The sequence below is a fragment of the Leopardus geoffroyi genome, chromosome D4 (assembly GCF_018350155.1).
Source record: "Leopardus geoffroyi isolate Oge1 chromosome D4, O.geoffroyi_Oge1_pat1.0, whole genome shotgun sequence".
Lineage (NCBI taxonomy): Eukaryota > Metazoa > Chordata > Mammalia > Carnivora > Felidae > Leopardus > Leopardus geoffroyi.
The window spans coordinates 74,618,351-74,644,600 of NC_059342.1; the positions used below are offsets into that span (position 1 = coordinate 74,618,351).

Genomic DNA, 26,250 nt, shown 5'->3' on the forward strand with positions numbered 1-26,250 from the left:
CCCATTAGGATGGCTCCTACCAAAAACAAAACAAAACACAAAAAACCCCAAAAAACAGAAAATAACAAGTGTGGGTAAGGATGTGGAGAAACTGGAACCCTCATGTACTGGTGGCAGGAACGTAAACTGGTACAGCCACTGTGGATAACGGTACGGTAGTTCTGCAAAACATTAGAAATATGATTACCATGTGCTCCAGCAACACTTCGGAGAACTGTGGCTTTACGCCCTGCCCCTAAACCATTTTTCAGTTTTCAAGTGGGGTTCAGCTAACCGGGAAAGAACTCCAAAGTGTAAGGCCTGGAGGGCTGCTGAGCTCGGATGAGTGTCACCTCCCCTGTGGGTGAAGGAGAGGTGACAGAGACAAAGAACGTGCCTCTTCTCCCTGGAGACTGATGGGTTGGGCACCAGCCCCCAAGGGCGCACGCCAGAGGCAGCTCTTCAGATCGCAACAAAAATAGCAACTTGGGAAGCAGGTGGCCACACCCTCCCCTGTAACTTTGCAGAGAACGGCGTGCCAAGGTCTGATCCCACAGGATTCAAACCCAGCAAATATTACTGACCTTCAGTCTACCATGCACCCGGCGGCTGGCAAGGCGTTTTCGTTTTAATTCACTCGTTCATATAATAAACACCGAGCACCTACGCTGTGCCAGGCACTGATCCAGGCCCTACGAGTGTGCCAGGGCGTGGAACCAAGGTCCTTACTGCCACGGAGTTTACACGGTGGTGGGGAGAGTAGCCCCTACCATTGTTTCCAATGGAAACAATAGCTCAGAGCGCTTACGTAACTTGCCCAAGGTCACACAGCTGGCAAGCTGCGGAGCCGGGATTTGAATCCAGGCGGCCTGGCTCCAGTGTCTCACCCTCCCTGTCACACTCACGCTAACCCATTTAACCCCCCACAACAAATGTGTTCCGGTGTATTAGAGCTGTGGAGGCTAGGGTATTCCAGAACGGGAGCCTAGAACAATAGCAATGCTGTCCGCCCCCTGCCCCCTGCCCCTATTCACCTCTGAGGACACGACAGTAACGTGAGAGCAGATGGGTCTGATTCCCAGAGAGTTACATATTTTCTTCCCTTCTGTTCCTTCCCTCAGCCTCTCCGGACGGCTCGGCTCTCACGCTTCAGCGTGGAGCACAGCGTTACTTGGAAAGGCTGCAACGCCACAGCCAGCTTTGGAGGGCAGCTTAGGTGGCTTTCACAAGTAATTTTGCAACATGTGGGATTTTTCACATCACTACTGCACTGGGAACTTGTTTCCCTGGAAGGCGTGTGTCCCCTGGGGCTGGCGGTGAGGAGTTTTGAAGTTTGGCATGGGAAGTCTAGGAGTCTGGTCACGGTGATTTGGAGTAGAGACGAGGACAGCGGAGAGAAGAGAGTCAGAGCCCGCCAAACTCCAGGCACAGGGAACAGAAGTGCGGGCCGCAGAGAGATTTCCCCGCATCCCTCTCAACAGGAAATGGGGATTTCCATGCTACATCGGCAAGAAGAAGAACAGAAGGGAGGATGGAAGCTTATCTGGAGCCGCAGGGTCTGTGAAGGCCACTCTGCTGTGGTCCAGGGTATTTCCTGCCTCCTGAGGCCTCTGAATCCCTGGAGCACAATTCTCTAAGTCTCTGCCTTCCACATTCCTATGTAAGTTATTCTAAGACTCCTAGGGGGTACCTCATCTCCTCCCAGCCTTCCTACCTGCTCAATTCCAGTGGCAGGGCCCTCTTGCTAAGCACCCTTCTTGCTAAGCCTTGAGGACGTGGGCTGGTTTCCACCTCAGGGCCTTTGCACATGCTGTCCTTGCTACCTGGGATTTTCAGCCCCCAGAGTACATGGCAGCTCTTTCTTCCCCCCACAGGTCTCAGCTCAGAATCATCTCCTCAGAGAGGCACTCCCTGACCACCACCACATCTGAAGCAGTGCCTCCCTCTCCTTCACTCTCTACTCCTCTCTCCTGATTTTACTCTCTTCCATCATTCTTCACCATCGTAATGATCTTGTTCACTTATGCTCCTTTCTGGATCATTGTCTCACTCCTCCCACGAACTCCAAACTCACTGGAAGCTTCCCCAGAGCAGGGTCTCACCTCTCTTGTCCCTCTCTCTATTCCTCCCTCCCATAACGGCATCAAGCACACCGCAGGTGCTAAGTATGGGGCGACCCGTGGAATGGGTTCTAGTTGCCACAGTACCCTCTGAGTCTCTCTTGGATTCCTCAGCTTTGAAATGTGGATAAGGACAGCTACCCTGCAGGGCAGGGAAGCCGTGAGGATTCACCAGGATGCTATAAGCACAGAACCCAGCACCCATCGGCGCCAGGCCCCACGCAGGGAAGGGCTCAAGGGGAAGATAAAGCAAGTTCTCTGGCCAACCCTGGAAAGCCGGCTGTGAAAATGACTCAAGGCCACAGGCAGCCTTGCTTTCTCAAGACTGCTGCCGAGCAACACGGATCCCCTGGTGGGGAGGGGTCCGAGCCCACCCGTGCCCACCCGTGCTGGCCACCACGCAGAAGGCCAGGTGGCTCTGGAGGAGGCACCTACCATCTGGCCACCCTGCCACTCATCACCCAGCACAGAAGTCGCGGCCCCCTCTGCCACAGCCTGCATACTGACGTTTGCACAAAGAACACAAAACCTGCTAAGTGAATGCTGTGCTCTTATGGTCAGAAAAGCAGAGCTGAGAAAAAGAGTCTCCAGATGGAAGGCCTTGCTTGGCCTGGAGCCCCAAGGCACGTGGCCTCCGGGCTGTCAGGGTCGAGGTCCTAAAACATGGGGCGAGCTGCCTGCAGGAGTTACATTCTTGGTCTCAGGAGCAACCGTGGGGTGCAATGCAAACAGCATCCAGAACAAAGTTTAAGAACTTAGAGGAATCATCTCTCCGTCTTTTTTTTTTTTTTTAAACAGTTAAGATGTGAGAGAAGGAGGGCTTTGGAAGGGGGCCTCTGTTGATGCCCCTGCTCCCCTTCTTCTGGGCAACCATCCTGCCACCACCTGCCATAGTCTTGGTGGTCCTGTCAGTCAAAGTGCCCCGCCCTCCCCAGCAGCCAATCAGGCGCTCCCTCCCTGGGCTACTCATCTGCAGGGGAAGGAGGCAGAGCACTGACCTAGTGGGAATCCCTTCCCTCTGGGAGGCTACACCCTGAGTCCCTGCCCACATCCTTCCAGTAAATACTCGCTCTGTACAAAGTGACCAGCACCAGCTTCTGTTCTTTACAACCCAAGGCCCACAGCTGCAAAAGGCATCCTGCGGAGCCGAGAGTCCTGGCAGCTGCCTGTGCCCACGCGCCTGGGTCTGGACCACTGAGAAGTTAAACCGTGTCTAACTGAAACTGTCTGAGCTGTCTCTCCTCCCGTTTCCGCTCCAGGGGCTAGGGTGGGGCAGCTGCCACCATCAGAAGGGCCAAGCCCTCAGAGGGTGACGATGGAGGGAATCTGGGTCCCGGAATAAGACGTGGAGCAGAGCTGCGGCACCCGGCCACACTGTCCCCTCTGTTCTGTGTCAGGGAGAAATAAAGGATCCCATTTAAGTCACAGTCTTTGGGCTCCTTGGTTTCAGGATCTTAGCCTGCATCAGAATATACACTGCACAGGTCAAAAAGAGAAGAAAACACGATGAAACCCTTCAGGGGGCTTGAGAGCAGGACAGAGACTCGAGAGAACCAAGCTCCTGTGTCCAGCCTCCGAGAAGCTTCCCTGTTCTGGGTCTGGTCAGGAGAACGGGGTTTCGAGGGGGCCAGCCTCCCCCACCGGCCCTCCATGCCCAGCCGGCTTGCCGGGGCCATCACCGGGCAGCTCACCTTTTTCTCATCCCCGCCTTGCAGGAGGTTCAGGGTGCTCCTCGAGTCACCCTCGCACTGCCTCAGGGTGCTGCCGTGGGTCTGGGGCAGGCCTGAGGGCGGGGAGATGCTGCGGCCCTGGGGGTCCACCCAGGTGTAGATGTGGTTGGTGACATAGCCCCCGGGGATGCGCCCCGCTGAGTACACAGACAGCACCAGCTTCTTGGAGCCCTTCAGAGCCTAGAGAGAGAGAGAGAGAGAGAGAGAGAGAGAGAGATGTGAGTCAGCAGGAAGGGGGGCAGTGAGGGCCCACCCTCCCCACACCCAGAACTTACTTCTCTCAGGACCCCATGCATGGAGGAGGAGGCCAACCCCCGAGACCCTTTTTTTTTCCCTCTAGCCCTCGGTTTTCGTCCTATGGAGACATCTGTCCCACCCCTGCCTTGAAGTGGTCCAAACATAAGAAATACGATCTCTCAGCACAGCTGTGCAGAAGAGTTAACACGGCAGGCTGAACACTGCATCCTTAGGAAGCCCTGCTTGGCTGGCATCTGGGAACCTGGATTCTGAGTGTTCCTCCTATTCCCTAATGGATAAGGCTGGCTCACCACGCCTGGGCTACTTGCAAACTATGGGGAGAGAGGGGGGTTCTGGAATGTGGGTCCAGGCAGAGGGGACCTATGTGACCAGACCCCAATAAAAACCCTGACACTGAGTCTCTATGAGCATCCAGGGAGACAACATTTCACAGCTCATTCCGTGCTCATCCTTCAGCGAAGGGAGACTCAGAAGCTTGGGCCTGGTTTCCTACAGGCTTTGCCCCCTGCACCTGCTCCCTGTGTATCCTTTTGCTGTAATAAATCTTAGCCACAAGCACAACTATACGCTGAAACGTGTGAGCCCTCACGGAACCCGGGCGGTGGTCTTAATGACCCCGACAAGACAGTCAAGAGAGAAAACTATGGATAATGAGAGCTAAACATTTATAAAGAGCCTGTCTGTGCAAAACACCCTGTTCTGTGCCCCACGTGCTTTTATCTCCTGAAATCCTCATGGAATCCAATCTTCTTGGGAGAGAGGCCCATTACTCAGATGAAGAAACAGAGGGAAACCACCTGTCCACATAGCTAGCGAGGGGCTCCTTTTCCACAGCAACTAGTTTTGAGCGTGGATACCACCTTTATTCCACATTTTCTGATCTGGGGATGGAACCACCACATGGAGAGGTGAGCCCGGACTCTGTGTCCAGGGTGGAAGCTGAGACTGGCCATCCTCCTTTCCCACAGCGCACCTGGAGCTGAGATGAAGCCGTTTATGCAGGGACAGTCACTTAGCACCCGGATTAACAGCAAACCCTGCAACTGGGGGGCTGTGTGAGGAAACTGACAGTAACCTGCACATACGGAGCCCATGCTGGCATTATAACCACATTCTAAAACTATCACAGAGAGTTTGTAAAACTGTGGATATGTGATCTGTTGTAGTGCGAGGTGGGGCCGAAAGGACACAAACTGTATCTTACCGTATGACCTCAGTTATGTTAAGATAAAAATCACACAGGAGTAATGGTGCTAAAATGCCAATTGTGTGTCTCTCTAGGCGGCAGGATTATGGGCGGTTATTATTCTGTCCTTCCCGTTTCTCAATATTCCCTGCAAGTTCCAGAATGAGGATACGTTGCTTTTGGTAGAAAGTCCAAAAAGGGGGAGCGGAGTGCTTCGCTTTCTGACCCCCCCAAGCTTGCCCGGATGGGCCCCATACTGCATTCTGCAGACTCCCCAGTACTCTGGACAAAGGGGGCCAAGAAAAGAGCGTTCCAGCACAGCAGGGAGCCCTGGCGGCACAGCCTCTGCTGGAGGAAGAAGGTTAGGCCGGGAGGTCCCTCAATTCCACAGCTAAATGCCAGTCCCTGGTGGAGGCATAATGAGAGGATGGCAACTGTCCAAAACGCTGCTTTTAAAAAAGATTTCTGAGAAGATGAGCAGGGAGAGATTTCGTGCTCTTTTAGCATTCCCCGGGACTCCCCTGACAGAACAGCTGGGAGGATAAAACCTGTGTTAAATTCCAGGGGGCAGGATGGAGAGGCTGGCGAGCAAGCAGGCTTCTGGGGAGCAGTGGCGGGGGGAGGGTCACAGGGCAGGAGCTGCCTCAGCAGGAGCCTCTGAGGCCACCTTGCCTTCCTGACCCCTCTCCCCTGCCCAGGGCTCCCTCCTCCACCAGGGCACTGCTGGCGGGGGGCCGTTCCAACTGGCCTGCCTCTTCTCTGCTCCCTCCCCTGACACACTGTGAAGCCGGGCCTACCATTCACTTGTGAGCCCCACCATTCACTCCACAAGCATTGACTGAGGGTCTACCGTGTGCCAGGCCCAGAGAGAACAAGTGGGCACATCCTCATGGCTCCTGCAGCCTGCTTCGCTCAGCAGGGCCTCAGAAAAGCCTGGTTGACCTGATGGGGTGAGAAAGTACATATGTGGGCCCAGAAGAAACCGTAATATGCACAGGCACTGTCCTGCGGCCACCTCACTCGTCTGATGTAGACGACTGGGCCAGAATCAGAAATGCAAGGGAAAGGAACAGAAACTGCGGACTGATGCAGAACTGCATTGAAGCCATACGTCTCTCACTTGTTAGTCATGAGTCCTTGGGCCGGCGCCTCCTCTTTCCAAGCAGCGCCATGAAAGAACAATACCCACTTCTCAGGGTCCGCGGGGATTCAATGAGACCATGTGCATGAGGTCTGGAGCCTTTGCACACAGTAGGAGCTCTGCAAGGGGCAGAGCTCCCGCTCGCCTCTCTTCCCGGAGCGTCTGCATCGAGAAGGGAAACCAGGTGCAGAAAAGCTTTGTCCAGGGACTTACACGAGAAGGGGGGAGGCGTGGAGCACGGTATGTGTTCTGTACCTCTGGCAAGAGTGGAATTCTCTTGGTCAGTTCTATAAATAGGCAAGCAGCAACCTTGAGAACGGAGAGGAGGTTAATGCCTTTGATGAGAATGCCACAGAGAGCTGGCACCGGGGAGGGCCTGGGGGGCGGTCACCGAGTCTCCTGCGCTGCCTGCCGCCAGTGGTTTACAAAAGGGGACCCTGGGATCCCAACATGGGAAGGGACAGAGAGGGCACAAATACAAAAAACACAGCCAAGTTCCAGGAGGCCAGCCCTGGGCAAGCCCCCTCCCCTATGAACCTCAGTTTCCCCATCACAAGACTGTGGGGCCAGAAGATCTGATGGCCACTCAAGCTTCGACCATCCCAGAACCTCTGATGTTGGCCGTTTGGGTAAATGTGGGCTCCCAGTGGGTCCTGGAGAACAAGAGCATCATCCTCCACTGCTGCCTTCTTTATCTTTTTCTGGTAAAACCGAACAAAAACAAGATTCCTGAAACAGCACTCGTGACATCTGAACAGGCTCTCGGAATATGGCCTGGGTGCAGTGACCATTGGAAGCTGCACGAACAGCTCCACCCACTGCCCTTTTTAGCTAAAACCTGAATGTGTCATGCGGGGAAGGCAAGGGGGTGGAGGATGGTCTGAGAAGCTGGTTTCTGTCTTCTTAAGGCCTCTTTGTCTCCATCTTTACAACCAACCGCTTGCTTGTTTTTAAGAGTGGCTTTGAAGGAGTGTCTGGGTGGCTCAGTCAGCTGGGCACCCAGCTTCGGCTCAGGTCATGATCTCGCGGTTCGTGGGTTCGAGCCCCACGTCGGGCTCTGTGCTGACAGCTGGGAGACTGGAGCCTGCTTGGGATTCTGTGTCTCCCTCTCTCTCTGCCCCTCCCCCTCCACTCTCACTCTGTCTCTCAAACATAAATAAATGTCAAAAAAAATTGTTTTTTTTAAATAGAGTGGCTTTGAACCGAGAAGTGAATTCCTAAAGAAAGCTGGCTGATGAGTGCTCCCCGGCTAAGCTGTGCACCCACTCCCCACACGCGCTGCCACCACGACCTCAGGCGCACCAGGCCATTCGTCTCACAAAAGAACTAGCAGATTCTCTGGCCACAGTGAACCTCCACAGCAAGCAGCTTAGGGGGCAGAGGAAATTAGAAAGAGCTCCTGCTGTGAAACAGAGACCCAGGCGTGTCCCCGTTGCACCACTGGCTTCCTGGCTGGTCCCGGGTGGTCGGGGCCTATGTCTCCTCTCACTGAGCCTCAGTTTTGCCAACCGGCCGTGAGCAGGCTGAACTCATTAATTGCTGAGGTGCTGCCCCAGTATTAAACTTTAATGTCTTCTGGTTAGTGGTTACATTCTAGAAGAAAAGGTTGTATTCACCCACGTGACGGTCATGAGTCATGGCCGCAGAGAGATGCAGGGACAGAGCCCCGTCCTCAGCACGCCCCCGTTTAAGGAGTGAGTACTCAAGACTGCGCTGGCTGAGGTTGCTCCCAGGTCCTTGAACCAGATCTTGAGCCTGGGGGCTCTGAGGCTCCCTACCAGTTGGAAGGGACCACGAGGGTTTAAGAAAACACCAGAAGGACAGATGGAGCATCCGGTGTGGCGGGATGCACACTGCACCTCAGCACTGTCATCGGCAGCAGGGGACCTCCCAAGGGACCTGAGGGCTGGGGAGACGGTCTCCAGTGAGACGGTGGCTGTGTGTGTCTGATCTGGCAGGTGCCGCCCGCCGGTGGTAAGTCCTGTGCGACACCTGACTTAAAGCAACCCGCATGCTCTGCCTGTGCCAGTTGGGGACTGTCAGCCACGTCCCTCTCCTGCGTGGCGACCTCCAGAATCAGCCAGTCTCCTGAACCAACTGCTCATTAGCTGTGTCACCCCACACAAGTTCCCGAACCTCTCTGTTCATCTGTTTCTCTCCTATCAAATGAAGATCATAATGCCACTCTCTCTTTAGGTAGAGGAGCCCGACAGCACTGTGCCTGTCACCGAAGAGTTCAAGGAGCTGTGGCTAAAAAGAAAAGGAAAAAAAAAAAAAAAAAAAAAGTGAGATCTAGGGAGAGTCCACCATAAGCAGCAGGGTCATGAGAGCACTCTCCTCCCACACTTGTCACCACGAGTTTGCTGGTAAAACTTGACCTGGGGCTTGCGAGTCAGCTCATAGCGAAATCTCCATCTGACCCAGCAGACGGCGTGGCTCAGATACTATCCATCACCAGATGACTGTGGAGGCAGCGTGTGATGATTCTGGAAATGTAAATTATATGTGTACGTCTTCAAACTTAATAACTTGCTACTTGGATTAATGCTCTCAGGAGGCAAATTTGCCTCACTCAGCTCTTCAGAGCTGACTATCAAACCCCAACATCACAGACCAAGCGACGCGATTCTCCGCTCAGCAGAGAACAGAGAAATAGACTGGAGATGGTCGCAACGTGAGGGGACCAAGGGTTGTGTGTTAACACGGCAGATGTGTGTATGATCCTGTGTTCAAAAACACACCCTAAAGTGCAAGTGTGAACGGGACCACAAGGTCACAGGACAATCAGACTACTGTCCTCAGGGGCATGTACAAAGGAAGTCTTCTAGAACAGTCTCGAGTAAGGGCACATCACAGTGAGTCATGCAGCTTATCTCAGGACACAGACCTCGAGGGGCAAGGTTTTCTCTTCTAAGGGACAGAAATGCCCCACCTCCGGAGGGGGAGCTGGTCTAAGACCCAGGTTCAGGTTCGTCAGCAGGAAGAGAGAAAAGGATGATGCGTGCCTGCTCTTCCTGACCCCACCTTGGTCAGCCGGGGATTTGGGTTCAGACTCACTGGGCACCGACCCCGACTCTGCTGTTGACTTGCTGTGTGACACAGCAAAGAACCTTACCTCTCTGTGCCTGTTCCTGCATTTATTATTTTTTTTAAGTTTATTTATTTATTTTGAGATGGAGGGGGAGGGGCAGAGAAAGAGGGGGAAAGAGAGAACCCCGCAGGCTCTGCACTGAGATCCCAAGCAGGGGATCAAAGAGAGAGATCCCAAGCAGGCTCCACGAGGGGCTTGAGCCCACAAACCCTAAGATCATGACCTGAGGTGAAATCAAGATACTTAGCTGGCTGAGCTGCTTGTTTCTGCATTTAAAATGCAACTACTGGGGCACCTGGGTGGCTCAGTCGGTTAAGTGTCCGACTTCGGCTCAGGTCATGATCTCACTGTTCGTGAGTTCAAGCCCCGCGTCGGGCTCCGTGCTGACAGCTCGGAGCCTGGAGCCTGCTTCAGATTCTGTGTCTCCCTCTCTCTCTACTCCTCCCCTGCTCACACGCTGTCTCTCTCTCTCAAAAATAAATAAAGATTAAAGAAAAAAATTAAAAAAAAACTATTTAAAAAATAAAATGCAACTATTGTAAGCATTATTAAGATAATGTAGGGGTGCCTGGCTGACTCAGTCAGAGGAGCATGTGACTCTTGATCTCTGGCCGTGAGTTTGAGCCCCATGTCGGGTGTAGAGATTATTTAAATAAATAAAACCTCAAAAAAAGACAACGAAGAGTGTCTACATATAGTATATAGCACCTGGCACATAGTAGGTACTAAATATGAGTTTTCTTCCTGAGTTTCCCAGCTCCTTCTCCCAAACACAAACCCCAGAATTCTCTCAAGTTCTCATCTACATGGACACAAATACACCAGCAGCTCTAGCCTCCCTCTCACAACCTCCCTCATCTTCCTTTAATCCACGCTTCTTCCTATCTGCCCTGCCTTTGACATTCAGCCCGTTTCCCCACACCTCCAGGAAACCTCTCTGGCTCACGACCGACTCTCCTCCTCCAAGAGCGCCCAGCGCACTTCCACGTTTTCGTTGCCACGTACACGACAGACGCTGTATCACCTTCATACATCCTGTCTCTTCAGCAGCAAAATACATTCCTAGAGGCACACTGCATGCTCTGTTTTCTTTATAACCTCTTCCAATAAGATATTTATTGAGCTTTCGAAATGCCACGCAGCCCCAGGGAATCTGTTCAAATGAGGCCGCGGAAAGATCAGTGTCCTAGACCAGGGCTCTGGCAGCCTTATCGTGCTTCTCCACGCTCACGTGAGCACACACACCTCGGGCACAGCACACGTGGAATTTGATGAGACCAGCAAAAGGGTGGCTGGGACCCACAGCTCCAGAGCCAGGCTACAGAGATTCCCCTCCCGGCTCTGCCACCTGCCAATGGCAGCCCTGGGCAGGTCACCAGTCCGTGCCCCAGCTTCCGTGAAGAGTGGTATTCTACCACAGGGTGGTTCTGAAGATAATGAGTTTGTACCCATGAAGTGTTTAATGCCTGGAACACAGGTCAGGGCTGCAAGGGGTTAGGCAGGATTATTATAGGGAATCTAGAGGGGAAGTCTCGTCCCAGCATCCATGATGACCACTGTGCGTTCCTCCCGAATGTTCTGTGCATTTCATACACATGCGGATGTACACGTACAAGACTACTGTTGAATGATGTTTACATAAACTGACTTACGCTGAACTTTTCGTCAGCGTGTTTTTTTTCCAGCTAAAAAGATGTGTTTGGAGGATCTTTCCTTGCCAGTTCAGTGACCTTAAGCTCATTTCTTTCTCTGCACAACGGCACATTCCCTGGCAGAGATGCACCACCGCTGAATTCTCACTCCTCTATTGTTGCACAGTTGTTTCTCACTTTTTGCCAGTGCAAACAAAGCTGCGATAACATACTTTCTCATGCATCTTGAAGCACACGTGTGTCTAATTCTCTAGATCGGAGATGAGTGGAATCCTTGAGGCAGGGGGCAGTGCATCCTTTTTCATATGCAGCTACGTCCCTCCCTGTTGTAGTTCCTATAAGCACCTGCAGGGGGCAGCACTATGACACCTGTGCCTATAGAAGGCCTGAGATCCCTCGTTCCCAGGGGCTGTGGATGGGACCGGATGGGGCTTTCCAAAGTACTTTTCCAAAAGTAGAGCTCACTCTGGTGCAGGGACCCACTCTCCTGCATGCTTTCTTCCACAGGCCCCAGAGATCTCCCAGTTAAGGCAAACCTTGGCTCTATTTTCCAATTGCACCTGGAAACTAGAGAATGGCAAGGCACTAACATGAAAAGATATCTTAGGGTGAGGATCTCCCACCCCCAAGAGTTTTTCAGTGAAAGGTATACCCACTAGAAAGCCATTCCCAAATAAAGTTCTATCTCTTCCTGGCTCTGAGACTATAGACAATTTACTTAAGCCCTCGGGCTTCAGCTCTGTCACCTGTTGAAAGGGGTTACTAATGCCTAGTCTTACGGAGCTGCTCTGGGGACAAAATGAGGGCTGACGAGACAACGTACACAAAGCACGTAGCATTCAGGATGGTGTGTAGCAGGTGCCAACAAACGTGGCTAATACTATTGGTAATAGCCAAATTACAGGGATGGTCACACATTTTATTCTTCCCATTGCATGGATGAGGAAAGAGAGTCTAGGTGGGGGCGTGTCTCATGCAAGGTCACAAAGAGGACAAGAGGCAGGACTTGGATTTGAATCTCGGACCTTCCAAACCTGTGCCTCTCTCACCAGCAGTGCTAGGGGGTTCCGATGCACAAGGCCAAGCCTCTGTCTTGGCCTCACAAGACGGACAAGGAGAGGGTCTGAGGAGGGGATGTGGGACTTGCAGGCTTTGAACAAGTGAGAGCCCCTGAACTCTTGAACCCTGAGCTGGTGCCAGGGACGGCCATGTGGGCTAGAAAGACCCTCCCGATTCAGCCCCACTTTGAGGGAGGACAGAAGTTAATGGTGCGGACTCTCTGCCCCAAGGGCGTCTTCTAATGTCATGAGAAAGCAAAGCCCTAATTAGCCCTGTCTTCAGACCTCCTTCTCTCTGCATCACATTTTTATCTGTGTTAATTACCTCTTACAGGGCCCACTAACTGCAACAGCTTCGCAGCCTCTAAAATCAGTCTCTGCTGAGCAGCCAGGACGTCCTTTTAAAATGCAAGCGGACCCTACCCCTTCCCTGCCCAGCCTCTCCCATCGTTTCTGATGTAAAATGCCACCTCCTCACAGTGTGTCTCAGGCCTGTGCGGCTGGCCCTGCTGCCTGGCCGGCCTCGTCTCCTGTCCATCCACTGGCCTTGCTTCCAGCATCAAATGCTCCACGTTAGTGGCACTTCTGCTCCCTATCTCTCAAACTACGTATCTCAACATACTTACATGGTGATTGTTTTATTTATATGCTTCTCAGTAGATACAGAAGTCAGGGGATTCTTCTGTTTGGGTCACAGACGTGTCAACAGATACGAAAGACGGGACATCATGGGTGATTCCACATAAAATGAGAGACAATGAAAGGAGGCGCCTGGGTGGCTCAGTTGGTTAAGCGTCTGACTTTGGCTTAGGTCATGATCCTGTGGATCATGAGTTCAAGCCCTATGTCAGGCTCTATGCTGACATCCTGGAGCCTGCTTCAGATTCTGTGTCTCCTCTCTCTGCCCCTTGCCTGCTCACTTTCTCTTTCTCTCACTCTCAAAAATAAAGATTAAAAAAAATAAAAATAAATGAAAGACTGTGAAGAAGTACAATTGAAATTGCCTTCTTCCTGAAATTAATTGCCTTCCTTTATTTTCTTTTCATTGCCTTCCTTTTAAGATTGACTGCCAAGGAAGAATTTTGCCTCTCCTGAAATACCTATGAAATTCTCCAGTGGAATCTAAACAATGCATGGATTTCCCTTTTTGCTTTGGTTGCTAGGAGGCTCACAATTCCATTTAAATATGAAATACTGGGGCGCCTGGGTGGCGCAGTCGGTTAAGCGTCCGATTTCAGCCAGGTCACGATCTCGCGGTCCGTGAGTTCGAGCCCCGCGTCAGGCTCTGGGCTGATGGCTCAGAGCCTGGAGCCTGTTTCCGATTCTGTGTCTCCCTCTCTCTCTGCCCCTCCCCCGTTCATGCTCTGTCTCTCTCTGTCCCAAAAATAAATAAACGTTGAAAAAAAAAAATTTAAAAAAAAAAAAAAATAAATAAATAAATATGAAATACTATTCCTATTAAAGGCAACACACACACACACACACACACACACACACACTTTCCAATATGGTTTCTTTTCTCTCTGCCTTTTTCATGATGTACCTTTTAGGTTAAATCATTCGATTATTTCCGAAGTAGGAAAAAATATTAATTACAAATATATTAACAAGAAAGTAAGTAGGATGTGTAAAATTCGAAGAGGATGTTAAACCACGCCAATCATATAGGAGGAGCTCAATAAAACAATTGCCAAGTGAACAAATGAATGCTGAAGTATGTCTCAAGGATCAGACACCTTATACACAGAGTTGGAGGCAGGGATATTTTTCACAGATGCTTGGGCAATAACTCTGCTTTCTCATTCTATTCTCTTCCTCCACTCCCCAGAAATACTTTGCTGCTGCTAACTTTGGTCTAAGAATCATGTTATTTAAAAACATTCCCTTAGCGCCTGGGTGGCGCAGTCGGTTAGGCGTCCGACTTCAGCCAGGTCACGATCTCGCGGTCCGTGAGTTCGAGCCCCGCGTCGGGCTCTGGGCTGATGGCTCACAGCCTGGAGCCTGTTTCCGATTCTGTGTCTCCCTCTCTCTCTGCCCCTCCCCCGTTCATGCTCTGTCTCTCTCTGTCCCAAAAATGAATAAACGTTGAAAAAAAAATTAAAAAAAAAAAAAAAAAAAAACATTCCCTTAAATAAAAGTTCAAAAAGTGGTAGTTTATACTCTTCTGGAATGTTTTGTTTTTTTGTTTTTTTGTTTTTTTTTTTTAATTTTTTTTTTCAACGTTTATTTATTTTTGGGACAGAGAGAGACAGAGCATGAATGGGGGAGGGGCAGAGAGAGAGGGAGACACAGAATTGGAAACAGGCTCCAGGCTCTGAGCCATCAGCCCAGAGCCCGACGCGGGGCTCGAACTCACGGACCGCGAGATCGTGACCTGGCTGAAGTCGGACGCTCAACCGACTGCGCCACCCAGGCGCCCCTCTTCTGGAATGTTGACATAAGGGGGCAGTGGTATTCTGAGAACGCACTGTATCTCAAAGAACGGTGGCATCATTTTGGTGTCCCTGACAGCTGTGTGCCCATCACGAGGCCAGGATCTGGGGCGAAGCTTGCCACCATGTGGCTCACCTGCTCTGGCTCTTTGTGGCCACCTCACCTCTTTGATCATCCTGGGGGATATCAATTTGGATGGCGAAGCGGCTGTGGGAATCCATCCAAGACCCCTTCCCTGAGACAGAGCTCAACATAAGGATCGTGAAACAACCCAGCAACATATGCATGAAGCAAGAATAAACAGAAGCAGGTTATCCAACCATCGAGGAATATGAATGTACAGAAATAAAGGCCAGGGGAGAGGGCAGAGAAACGATGGCTGGTTAGGAGGGTGAGGTAATCAGCATCTTCTTTTCTCCTTTCCAGTTTTTTTTTTTTAAACGTTTCAATTTGCCTTTAATTGAGGCCTTACAAAGTAGATTTCAAAAAAATCAACTGTTCATTCCCTCTACTCTCTTTTCTTTATGAGTTTGACCTTCTCCAAAGGCTCTGTGTAAAGAAGGAAACCTTTGCTCCAGTGCTGGGAACACCAGGATCCCAGAGGCTGGAACAGGACCTGACATCTTAAAGCCCCTGATCTCCAGTATCTTTGCTCCGAAACGTCTCCATGAGTCAAGGCTGTGTGAAAAGGAAAAAAACGTGAGAATCAAAGAGAGAAAAGAAAGTGTTGTCCTTGGGGATAACGCTAGGAAAAATTTGCAAGATAGTGACAGAGTGGCCACCCTCTTGCAAAACAACTCAGAAGATGAGGACAAAGCAGATTCCAGAAAGATATTGATTCCTTTTTAATGCAATTCTTCAATTATCCACTAAGCCTGGCTTTCAGTCTCTTATAATTTAAGTAAATTGCTTTACAAATGTTCTTTTAAATTTGGTCTCTTAATTCTTCTTTTTTTTTTTTCTTTTGGGAAGAAATAACAAGATTCTAGGAGTCATAAATGTAATCACTCAAGATGAGCCTCGATGGGTTTCCAATGGAGTTTTTGTGGTCCCGAACCAATGTCCATAGCACATCCATCCATCAGAAAAATCTGATTATATATCAATATTTTCTTGGTCCATGAGTGGATACATGGATGGGGTGTATTCTCCTTGAGGACACTTAACATTCCTATCCCTCATCACTTTCTGTGCATTCTGTTAACAAGGGATAGGCTTCCAATTTAATTCAGCCTCAGACTGAAGAATCTGAATTCAAGGTGAGTGAATCAATCAGCTATCTAACAGCTACTCCTAACAACCACCTCTTAAAGAAAAAGAACAGAAGACGTAGAAATATGATTAAATGGGCATAGGAAATCAATAAGGTATACACCAAAAAACCAAATGTACATATGTCATATACATACATAATACATTATACATTATATGTTTATAACATTATGCTATATGCTATTTATTATGAATTACCGTATGTGTATACACAGCTATACAAACAATAAACATGCAAGGAAGTTCCAACTTCGCTATTTATACAAATTAAAACAGGATACTTTTTTGTCTATCAGATTGGCAAAAATGGAAAAGAAATACAATATCCAGGGTTGGCAAGCCGGAAAAAAATGAAGCATATCATATATTGCTAAGGTTGGTAGATGGGATTGTAAAATAACAAACTCTTCCCCAAGAACAATCTGGCAACAGCTACCAAAGCCTTAAAAATCTGCCTATACGCTGAGCCAATGCCACCTCTGGAAAGGCAGCCCAAATAGTTTTTAGAGATGTGCTTACAGATTAATGTGCAAGGGCACATTGTCTAAAGCAGCAACATGGACAATGTTTAAAAACGAACTGTCCGGGGCGCCTGGGTGGCGCAGTCGGTTAAGCGTCTGACTTCAGCCAGGTCACAATCACGCGGTCCGTGGGTTCGAGCCCCGCGTCGGGCTCTGGGCTGATGGCTCAGAGCCTGGAGCCTGTTTCCGATTCTGTGTCTCCCTCTCTCTCTGCCCCTCCCCCGTTCATGCTCTGTCTCTCTCTGTCCCAAAAATAAATAAATGTTGAAAAAAAAATGCTTAAAAAAATAAAAAATAAAAAAAATAAAAACGAACTGTCCAACAAGAAGAAATTAGTTAAATAAATCATGCATCTCTTTGCTATGACGTAGCATGCAATCATTAAAAATCATGTTCTAGAAATATTTATCAGTCATGATACACTGGTGAAACAGACTCAAAATTACGTTCAGAATGGCAGTTTTGTAGAAAATTCCCAATACAAATTTACACACACAGGCACACAGGGGACTGGAAAGACAGCAATCAAAGTGTCAATAGTGGGGCGCCTGGGTGGCTCAGTCGGTTAAGCGTCCAGCTTTGGCTGAGGGCATGATCTCATAGTTCGTGAGTTCGAGCCCCACGTCAGGTTCTGTGCTGACAGCTCAGAGCTCAGAGCCCAGAGCCTGCTTCAGATTCTGTGTCTTCCTTGCTCTCTGTCCCTCCCCTACTCATGCTCTGTCTCTTGAAAATAAATAAAATGTTTAAAAAAATTGTCAATAATGATTATTTCTGGGCAGAGCAGATTATTGATGATTTTTTTTTTTTTTTTTTTTTTTTTTTTTTTTTAGTTTTTTTCCTTTGTGTTTTCCTGGGGTTTCTGAGTTCTCTAAATTGAACCCATATCTCTCGGGTCATTAACGTACACGCACACACCCACATTTTATTTTAAAAGCCCAGGCAGACTCCTCTACTCCTCCTGTTTCCTATGAACCAAACAAAACGGCCCTTTCTCTGTCCAGTCTGTGACGGGGTTGATGGCCACCAGCCTTTTACACGAGGTCCGGGAGACCATGTGCGCATCTTAAGATGCCTACATGGCAGACGGCATGGACAGATTCGGAGACTCTGCCGATCAATCAATGAGATGACTTCCTAAGTTACAGGTTTATCCTAATGGGGGTTGAGTGGAGGTCACAGTTAGTCTATTTGGGGAATTTCCACAGACAATGAACAAAATAAAATCCTGACAAAGGTCAGGACCTGGCAAGAGAGATAAGAGAGAGGGAAAAGAAAAAAAAAAAAAGGCAAAGAGTGCCCAGTGCTGCCTCTGAATCTAAAGTCTAGTCACTAAGATGCACAGACCTTGCCCAGGGCAGGGCACTCATGGGCTGGGCTGTCTGGTTACTCGTGAGTTTTCTAACCGAACGGCTACGACACCATCTCAATAAAGAAAAAAATCAAGGAAGAGATGCACATTTAGTGAAACGTGGCTCTGGCCAGCACTGGGCTAAGCTGTACACCCACCAGAAGGTGGCAATGAGCATGCACTTTGGAGGCAAGAAGCCCTGAGTTCAAATCCTATACTGGTGACTGATCACCTCCTCCGCCCAGTGCTGTTTCCTCTCCCTGGAGGCTGTGCTGGAGAGCTGGTGGGAAGATGTGCACGTGGCCCTGGGGGCACAGAGAAGACCGTCCACAGGGGCCACAGTTATTAGTGTGCCCAGTATTATAAGCTTGGAAGCATCTTATGTGCTATGTGTTTTATACCGGGAAGAGTCTTATCTGGTGGGAAAACAACCCAACCTAGTGGTGTGAACATAGCAGGTAATCATTAAATGTTCAAATTAATCGAGGCATCTAGTGCTTTAACATGGCAGTTACCTGCATGACCATTAGTATCCTCCTTTTAGAGATGAGGAAATTGAACAGGGAAGGTTAGTAACTTGCCTGCCATTTGACTATCATTCCCATTGTTCCCATTACAACTTTAGCGAAAAGGGAATTGGAGAATCAGTGAGGAGGGCACCTGTGGGGATGAGCACTGAGTGTTGTATGTAAGTGATGAATCGTGGGAATCTACTCCCGAAGACGAGACTACACTGTAGGTTAGCTAACTTGACAATAAACAAATTTTAAAAAGGAAAAAAAAAAAGTATGTTTGAGGCCCCACATGTACAAAGCGGCAGAACCCGGGTTTGAACCCAGAGCATCTGGCCCCAGAGCCCAGCCTGAAGCATCATGGGACGCCGCCTCTCTCTGGCATTCCCTCAAGTCAACAAAACCTGGTTTTAATTCCTAGCTCTGCCACTTCCCACCTTTGTGACAACAGGCAAGTGGCAAACTCTTTGCAGTTTTCTGCACAACAAAGCAACAAAAGTGGTACCTGCTTTGAACCTGATCGGGCTGTCACGAGGTTCAAGTGAGTTCATACATAGAAAGTACTGAGAACACCGTCTGGATTGTGGTAAGCCCCCAAAACCAAAGTTATCATCAGCCTCAGAGCAACTGAAGGAAACACCAGGAAATGTGTAATCTGTGTCACAACACGTGAAGCAGGTCACTACGCTGAAGGAGCTTCGAGGGGAGAAGAGAGGGATTCCGCGGATGGGGTAGCTGAGGGTGGGCGGGCAGGTGTGATGGGAGGACCTCACAGGGGCCGTGGTTGTCAACGGGTGCAGGGAAACAATGCCTTGTTTCAGAGGATGCTGCCTGTCTGGCCAAGTGTGGACTGCACTTAGGGAACAGCCAGAGAAAAGCACTCTCTGCAGGTAAAAGGGCTCGCATCTCGGGCAGCCCAGACATCAGCAGGCTCTCGGCTCCACTGCAAGGCACCAGGCAGGGCAAAGCTTGATCAGATACCAATTCAGAAAGCGTGCCCGCCCTCCAGGATGCAGAATGGACTAGTGGGCAGATGAGCAAGACGGGAGACAGACAGACAGCGAGGAGGCCCCTGTGGAAATGTGGTCTGACTGGGGCTGGGGAGGGATCAGGCCTGGAGGGTCTAACTTCGCAGGGGCTGGTGCAATCCCCAACGGGGAGACTGCAGAGAAGGGGAGCAAGTCAAGGCTCCTAACTTGGGAAATGTCCACGACTCGTGGGCAAGAGGATGAGGTGCCGTCAGAGGGGTCAGAAATGAGCCAGGACTTCCACAGCAAATAAATGCTATTCCTAATACTGGACAAGAGCTGAAAATATAAATAAAAAAAGATAAAGACCCCAAAAGGAGGCCCAGATTCTGTTCCAAGAGACAACACAGAAGAGAGGAAGGGATTTGGGGGAAGAGAGAAAAGATTCTGAGGGCAACCTGAGCATCTTGATTTGAAACCTCAGGACCAAAAGGACTCATGGAAGGAGGAGAGGGCTTAAGAGAGTTTGGGGAAACCTGGGATGGGCTTGCCCCCCTCCCCCAGGAGAAAGAGGAGGAGGCAGGAGAGGGATGAAGGTCACACTAGGCCCAGACACACCGCCTAACACCACACCCTCCACTGGCCAGCAGAATGCAAACGCCCGAAGGAAAACCCCTCCCCAGACTTCTGCCAGCAGCTTCCCCACCTGTCTGGGTAACTTCTGAAAGCTGGACCTCTTTCCTTTCCTTTTTTCTTTTCTTTTTACTTTTCTTTTCTTTATCAGAAGCCTCTTAATGGAGCCTCACACACCATTTCGGATGTGGTTCAAATACATTCCAGGCTTTTGGGGTTTTTTTTTTTTGAAGTACAGCTGCCCATATTGTCAAATCACCGCTTTCAACCTGCATTAATTGCTCTAATGGGTTCTGGAAAAACAGCCACCTTCTCTCCCTCATCAGGGCCCCTGGAGAGCCCATCAGGGAAGGATGCTGGGGAACAAGGATGAGGACACAGCTGACCTGGGAGCCACACTGTCACACACTGGCCTCTGGGTCACGGGTCTGCCCCACCGCCCCACGTTTTACAATCCCATCCAATCCCTGGGCTTTATTACTGCTGTAAGACAAAAATGCAGATGCCAAAATCCAAATGGGAGCAATTACATTTTTGAAGAAACTCTGCCTGTATGGGAATATTGACCCGCATTTAGTAAATGACTCTGCAATTCAAACGGCCACAACGCACCTGATGTAGCAAGAGGGCTCTCGGCCCCAGTATTTTCTTCCAAAGGCATTTTTTTTTTAGACTGAGCAAGCAAAACAGAAGATTTTCAAAGCCAAGAGGATGCAGTCGATAACATTTTTCATTGTAATGCCTGCAGTGGGACCTCCATGGCCGTATTTTTCAAACTTTTGATGGGCGACAGCAACAATAACCCATTTGTGAGGACGATGCCAGGTTCAAGGGTGAGGGGGTCTGGGTCACGGAGAGGCCAAGGGAGCCGCTCAAGGTCACAGCCAAGTAACAGTCACGTGAGCCCAGGTCCACTTCCAAAAGCCATCTCTAAGCTCTTGGGTACAGACCTCTCTTCCCTGGATTTTCCAATATATCAGCTGACCTTGCACATCTGGAATCAGGCTCCAAAGCAGCTAAGGATGGGGACAGTGTGGGTCCACCTCTCTGGTCTTTACGTGGATAAATGCTGGGGATGGGGGCAGATCTCAAAAGAAGGTGGTGCTTTCCAAACCTCATTGTGATTAAGACTTGCCTAGGGAGCTTATTAATTCTTGAGCAAGCTACATTTCTGAATCACTACTTCCAAGGGATTTGGAAACAACCTTTCAGATGTTACTTTACTATGTTCTTCCCTGTAACCTGCAGCTTTAGAATCTGGTGAAGAAGACATCTTGGGACTTGTTCATGGGAGGCTGAAATATTTCCCTTGCATCCCAAGTTGAGGGGATGCTGATATTACGAAAATTCAGGTAGAGAGGAAAAATAACTAGGGAACTGGCTGCCAGCTGAAGCAAAACCACAGCCAATTTAGCAGAAGGAACACAAATTCTCAAAGGGGAATGAGGTAAAGGATCTGGGACTGGAAAAGAAGAAAAAATAAATCCACTTGTGCATTCTTGGTAGAGGATAAAGTCGGTTTTAAGCATACGTGTGACTGGCAGGAACTTGGCCTTCACCTGAAACGCTGGGGCTTCTTGAAACCTGAATAGTGCTGGGTTTTGGATTCAGTGGTTTGCTTTGTTGTTGTTGCTGTTGTTGTTCAAGAAAAAGCAGGAAGAGACATCTCACCCAAAACTGGTCCATTGATTGCTTCAGAATGCATAAATGATTCTATTTTGGAATCACAGACACAGGCTGCAGAGATAACCCACTTCTGGGAATGGGGTTTTAAAATTAAGAGCAAAGCAACAAATGCACTAACTGAAGACGTCTCGTAGGGAGGACTGGGCCACAGACGATGGGAAAAGCTCTTGCCCACCTAAGCACAGGCCACATTTTTTTAAAGACCTTTTTCGGGTGCCTGGGTGGCTTAGTGGCTTAAGTGTGCGGCTCTTGATTTTGGCTCAGGTCATGATCCCAGGGTCGTGGGAATGAGCAGGCCCCACTCTGAGTGTGAAGTCTACTTAAGATTCTCTCTCTTGGGGCGCCTGGGTGGCGCAGTCGGTTAAGCGTCCGACTTCGGCCAGGTCACGATCTCGCGGTCCGTGAGTTCGAGCCCCGCGTCGGGCTCTGGGCTGATGGCTCGGAGCCTAGAGCCTGTTTCTGATTCTGTGTCTCCCTCTCTCTCTGCCCCTCCCCCGTTCATGCTCTGTCTCTCTCTGTCCCAAAAATAAATAAACGTTGAAAAAAAAAAAAAAAATTTTAAAAAAAAGATTCTCTCTCTCAGGGGCGCCTGGGTGGCTCAGTCGGTTGAGCAGCCGACTTTGGCTCAGGTCATGATCTCATGGTCCGTGAGTTCGAGCCCCACGTCGGGCTCTGTGCTGACGGCTCAGAGCCCGGAGCCTGTTTCAGATTCTGTGTCTCCCTCTCTCTGACCCTCCCCCGTTCATGCTCTGTCTCTCTCTGTCTCAAAAATAAATAAATGTTAAAAAAATTAAAAAAAAAGAAAAAGATTCTCTCTCTCTCTCTCTCTCCCCCCCCCGCCCCTCTCCCCAACTTGCAATCTCTCTAAAATGAATGAATGAATGAATAAATAAATAAATAAATAAATAAATAAATAAATAAATAAAGGCCTCTCACTAAAGGAGTGATATAGGGTTTCCTATTTACCAAATGGTTTTGTACCTAATAAGCCATACAATTCCATACCCATCGCGGGAAAGGCAAGGGGGAGAGGACTATGCCCATTTCACAGCTGCAAAGACTGAGGTAGCCAGAGACGTCACATGATCGGCTCGCAGCCAAACAGTCAGCTTTGTGATAAATCGTACGTTAGAGCCTACGGCATTCCTCAATTTTTTTTTTTTTAGCCAGCACCAATTACCTCGCAACACGCGAATTTTCTTCAGATACCACACTCAGGAACCAAGGGATCCTGAACTCACCAGCACTGCATGGGGGGCAAGAGCGTTCCGTTCATTAGGCAAATATTTATCTATGAAAGCAACTACCATATTGCCAGGCCTTGTGGAGGTGCTGGGGTACGTGAGGGAGCAATGCAGACCAAATCTTGGTTTTCATGGAGCTGACTTGTAGTGGGGAAGGCACAAGACAAACAGACACAGTGAAACGTCCTTCTGGTAGTGACAAGTGCGCTGACGGAAATTACAGCAGGATAAGGGGATGGAGTGGGACGGAGTGTTCCAGGGATGTGGAGGCATGTGGATGGCACACCACTTGAAACCCTTGGTGACCTGTGGCCATGGGTGGGGCCGTGCCCGCCGGCCCCCATGACTCCCCGAGGGCAGGGGCCATGTACCATTCGTCTCTGAACTCCAAGTACCAGCTACAGGTCTGGGTGTGCTAAGTGCTGCTCAGAGCATGCATGGATAGATGGCCCCCACGAAGACAGGCTGGGCTGAAACATGCCACCCTCCCTTGAGGCACGGGCATCAGACGCCCCACTTAATAAAACCAAGTCTTTGGATGGTGCCTAAAAGGCCCCCGAAAGTCAGGCACAAAGTATGACAGCGGCTTGCCTTCCAGCAGGGGGCCTGGCATTGTCCTCCAGGAAGCTGGCTGCATAAGGGCTTGGGCTAGGTTCTAGGCAGGCAGGTAGGGCAGAAGGGCCACTTCGTTCCTAACCCCAATGGTGACCCCGAGCTAGTAATTTCTCCTCCTGGAGCATGACCTTCCTGGCCTCCCTGCCTCCCCGGGGAAAGAGAAAACTGGCACACAGAGACACTCACGGACGCCAGCCTCCTCTCTTCCCAGTCGGGTTCCAGTAAAGCAAAGTTCAAACACAAGTGCCCCGGCCCCACAGTGCTGCCTCCTGTAGCTGACGCCAGGGGTGCACAGGAAACAAACGGTCTGATTCCTGTTCCTTGCACCCTTTGCCACCTGCCATGCTGTAAGAGTAAAATGTAATGTCTGCAGAACAGAAATCTTTAAAAAGCAGCCCCCACCCTGAGGCACAATCAGAAGTCTGTGTGAGCTCCGTGTTAACATCAGGTTCTTGCTTGGGGGTTTAAAAAAATTAAAAAAAAAAAAAGGGAGGGGGACGAAAACAGAACAGGTTTTGAAAGATTTGTATTTCAGCCTCCACCCACCTCCAGCCATTAAATGTCATTCTTTCTAATCAAATTGTCTGGTCCTTGCTGGGCACTAGTTTGGGGTTCCTGAGCAGTGGACACCAAACGCTGCCCTTCCAGGTCATAAAAGAACCTTGCTGGGAAGCCAGTTGGAGCCTAATCCCCCAGGGACGCCTGCTTCAGCACAGAGCCCTTTGCCGGGTGGGGGTAGAGGGGGGATTATGGCTCGGAGGAGATGTATATGTGCTGGGCGCATGAGCAGACAGGCATGTGGGGGGCTGCATGCACTTGACAGGTACGTACAGGCTGTGTGCCGTGTGGCAGAGGTGGGAAGCAGGAGCACACACAAAATCCAATTCGTCGGGGGTTAAAAGAGCGTACTTCTCTTCGCAGTTCCATCCAAACGATGAATCCATGGCAGGTAATAAACAACGCCGGGTTTGTCGGGAAAGGGAGGTGACGGCAAAACAAGAGGCTCGCGCTGGAGTAATTCTGTATGTCTTTCATGTCCAGCTTCAAGTCCCGGAGGGGGGAACCTTCTACTATAATAGTATCAATTCCTAAAGCATGAGGGCATTCTCACCCAGCCTACAAATTCTTCTTCCATTTGAACAGGAAATAACCAGTTGAAAGAGGATTTTGTCCAACACAGGCACCGTCATTTTCTAAAACCTTGAGTATCAGCTTGGGCCACATAAATAAATACGGTTAAATTAAAGAAATGGACCCTCTCAAGGGACTGCATCACACCATGGATGCAGCCAAGCAAACATCTATTCACTAAAGAGTTTATTAATAGTGAGCTTTCACGGTGTCATTGCTGGCAGGACCCCCAGCCCCCAAGAAAGAGAACAGGGCCAGGGGAAAGTCTGTGCATGCCCGTGAACCCATTACCCACCATTTCCAAACTGGAATACGGTAATAACACCAGCTGCATTTCAGATACAAAGTTGGAAGTGGTAATAACTTATAATGGCTTCAGCTAACCATGTACAACGGGAAAATGACAAATGTGCCGTTTAGAACATGCCGGATTAAATAACAATGACTTATATTAACACGGACGGATTCTTTGAAGGTTATTATGCAAAAAAAGGGAGGGTGTGATAACTCTAATTAGATGAAAGGGCTGGCCACTGTTTTTAACTCCTGGAATGCTTCAAATTCTAATATGTTCCTTGGATGTACCCCGGGGCGGGGGGGGGGGGGATGCTGAGATTGTAATGAAGCCATTCAATTTGTATCGAGATGAGACACACACATCCCAGCAGCACCGGATACCCCACGTCCTGCAGAATTAGGTACTGGGAGGGCAAGCGGGTAAGTGGCTGTGATTTTGAGCACTCCCAGGGCACTGCTGCCACAATCCTACTGCTGGTTCCTCGTTTGCTCAGGAACAGCACCAGAGCTGGTATTCTTGGGTGGAGGGGCAGCAGTCAAGTTCTCGTCAGTACAGTGTGTAACCCATCAATTTCCTGATTTAGTAGGAGGCTACACGAGAGTGCCAAGATTCTCATCTCCCAATCTTTAGACAACTGTCTTAATTCTGCCTTAAATGAAATCAATTCCAAAAGAACAAGAAAACACCAGATTAGACACTCTAAATGCCTCGTGTGTAGCACAATACTGAGCAAATCACAGATGGTCTGAGCTGGAAGAGACCCTGGGCAGCCCCCTGACCCATCCACCTTGGAACACAGAGAGGGTCAGTGACTAGCACAAGGTCACAGAGCAAGTATGTGGCAGAGCCCAATGCAGCATCCCTGGTCTGTGGGCTCCTTGGCTAATTTACCAAACCTTTTTGGCAGAAAACCTTTGAAAGGTCTACTTTTATTATTATTATTATTAGTTTGGCTCCTGTTCATTCAAGATAGATTTTTCAAAAATCAAACATTTCAACATAATTGCAAATAGTAAATGGCTTGCCGTATCTGGACCTGTCACTGCTGATTTAGCAAACAGGCTTCAAGAGAGGGAGGGGAGCCCCTAGAGAGAGGACAGAATCCTCACTGAACTGCTCTGGGCAACAACAGATACTTGATTTGTGAGACAGAGAAGTGGAAAAACTTTGTATGTTCAATCTCCTCTGTTTCCTGGGAGGGGTGACCCTCTCTGACTCATGAACTCTTCAGTAACTTGATTCCTAAAATTTAATTTTCTTTTTATTACACACAGACACACACACAGACACACACACAGACACACACACACACACACACAATCTCTCCTTCCAGAAGTTCAGAGGATCTTTCCTCCCTCTTTCTACCTATAAGAA

At 49.5% G+C, this 26,250-nt stretch overlaps 1 protein-coding gene and 1 long non-coding RNA gene across 2 annotated transcripts in view; one reads left to right on the forward strand and one right to left on the reverse strand.

The window, feature by feature from the left end:
• Nucleotides 1-26,250, reverse strand: part of WHRN (whirlin) — a 96,516-nt gene that overhangs the window by 65,296 nt on the left and 4,970 nt on the right. The window contains 1 exon segment of the mRNA XM_045469485.1: nt 3,791-4,009. Coding sequence (XP_045325441.1) covers nt 3,791-4,009 — 219 coding nt within the window.
• On the forward strand, nt 7,649-12,674 carry LOC123593520. Its single transcript, XR_006710359.1, has 2 exons — nt 7,649-8,388; nt 12,550-12,674. It is a non-coding gene; the product is annotated as an uncharacterized LOC123593520 (long non-coding RNA).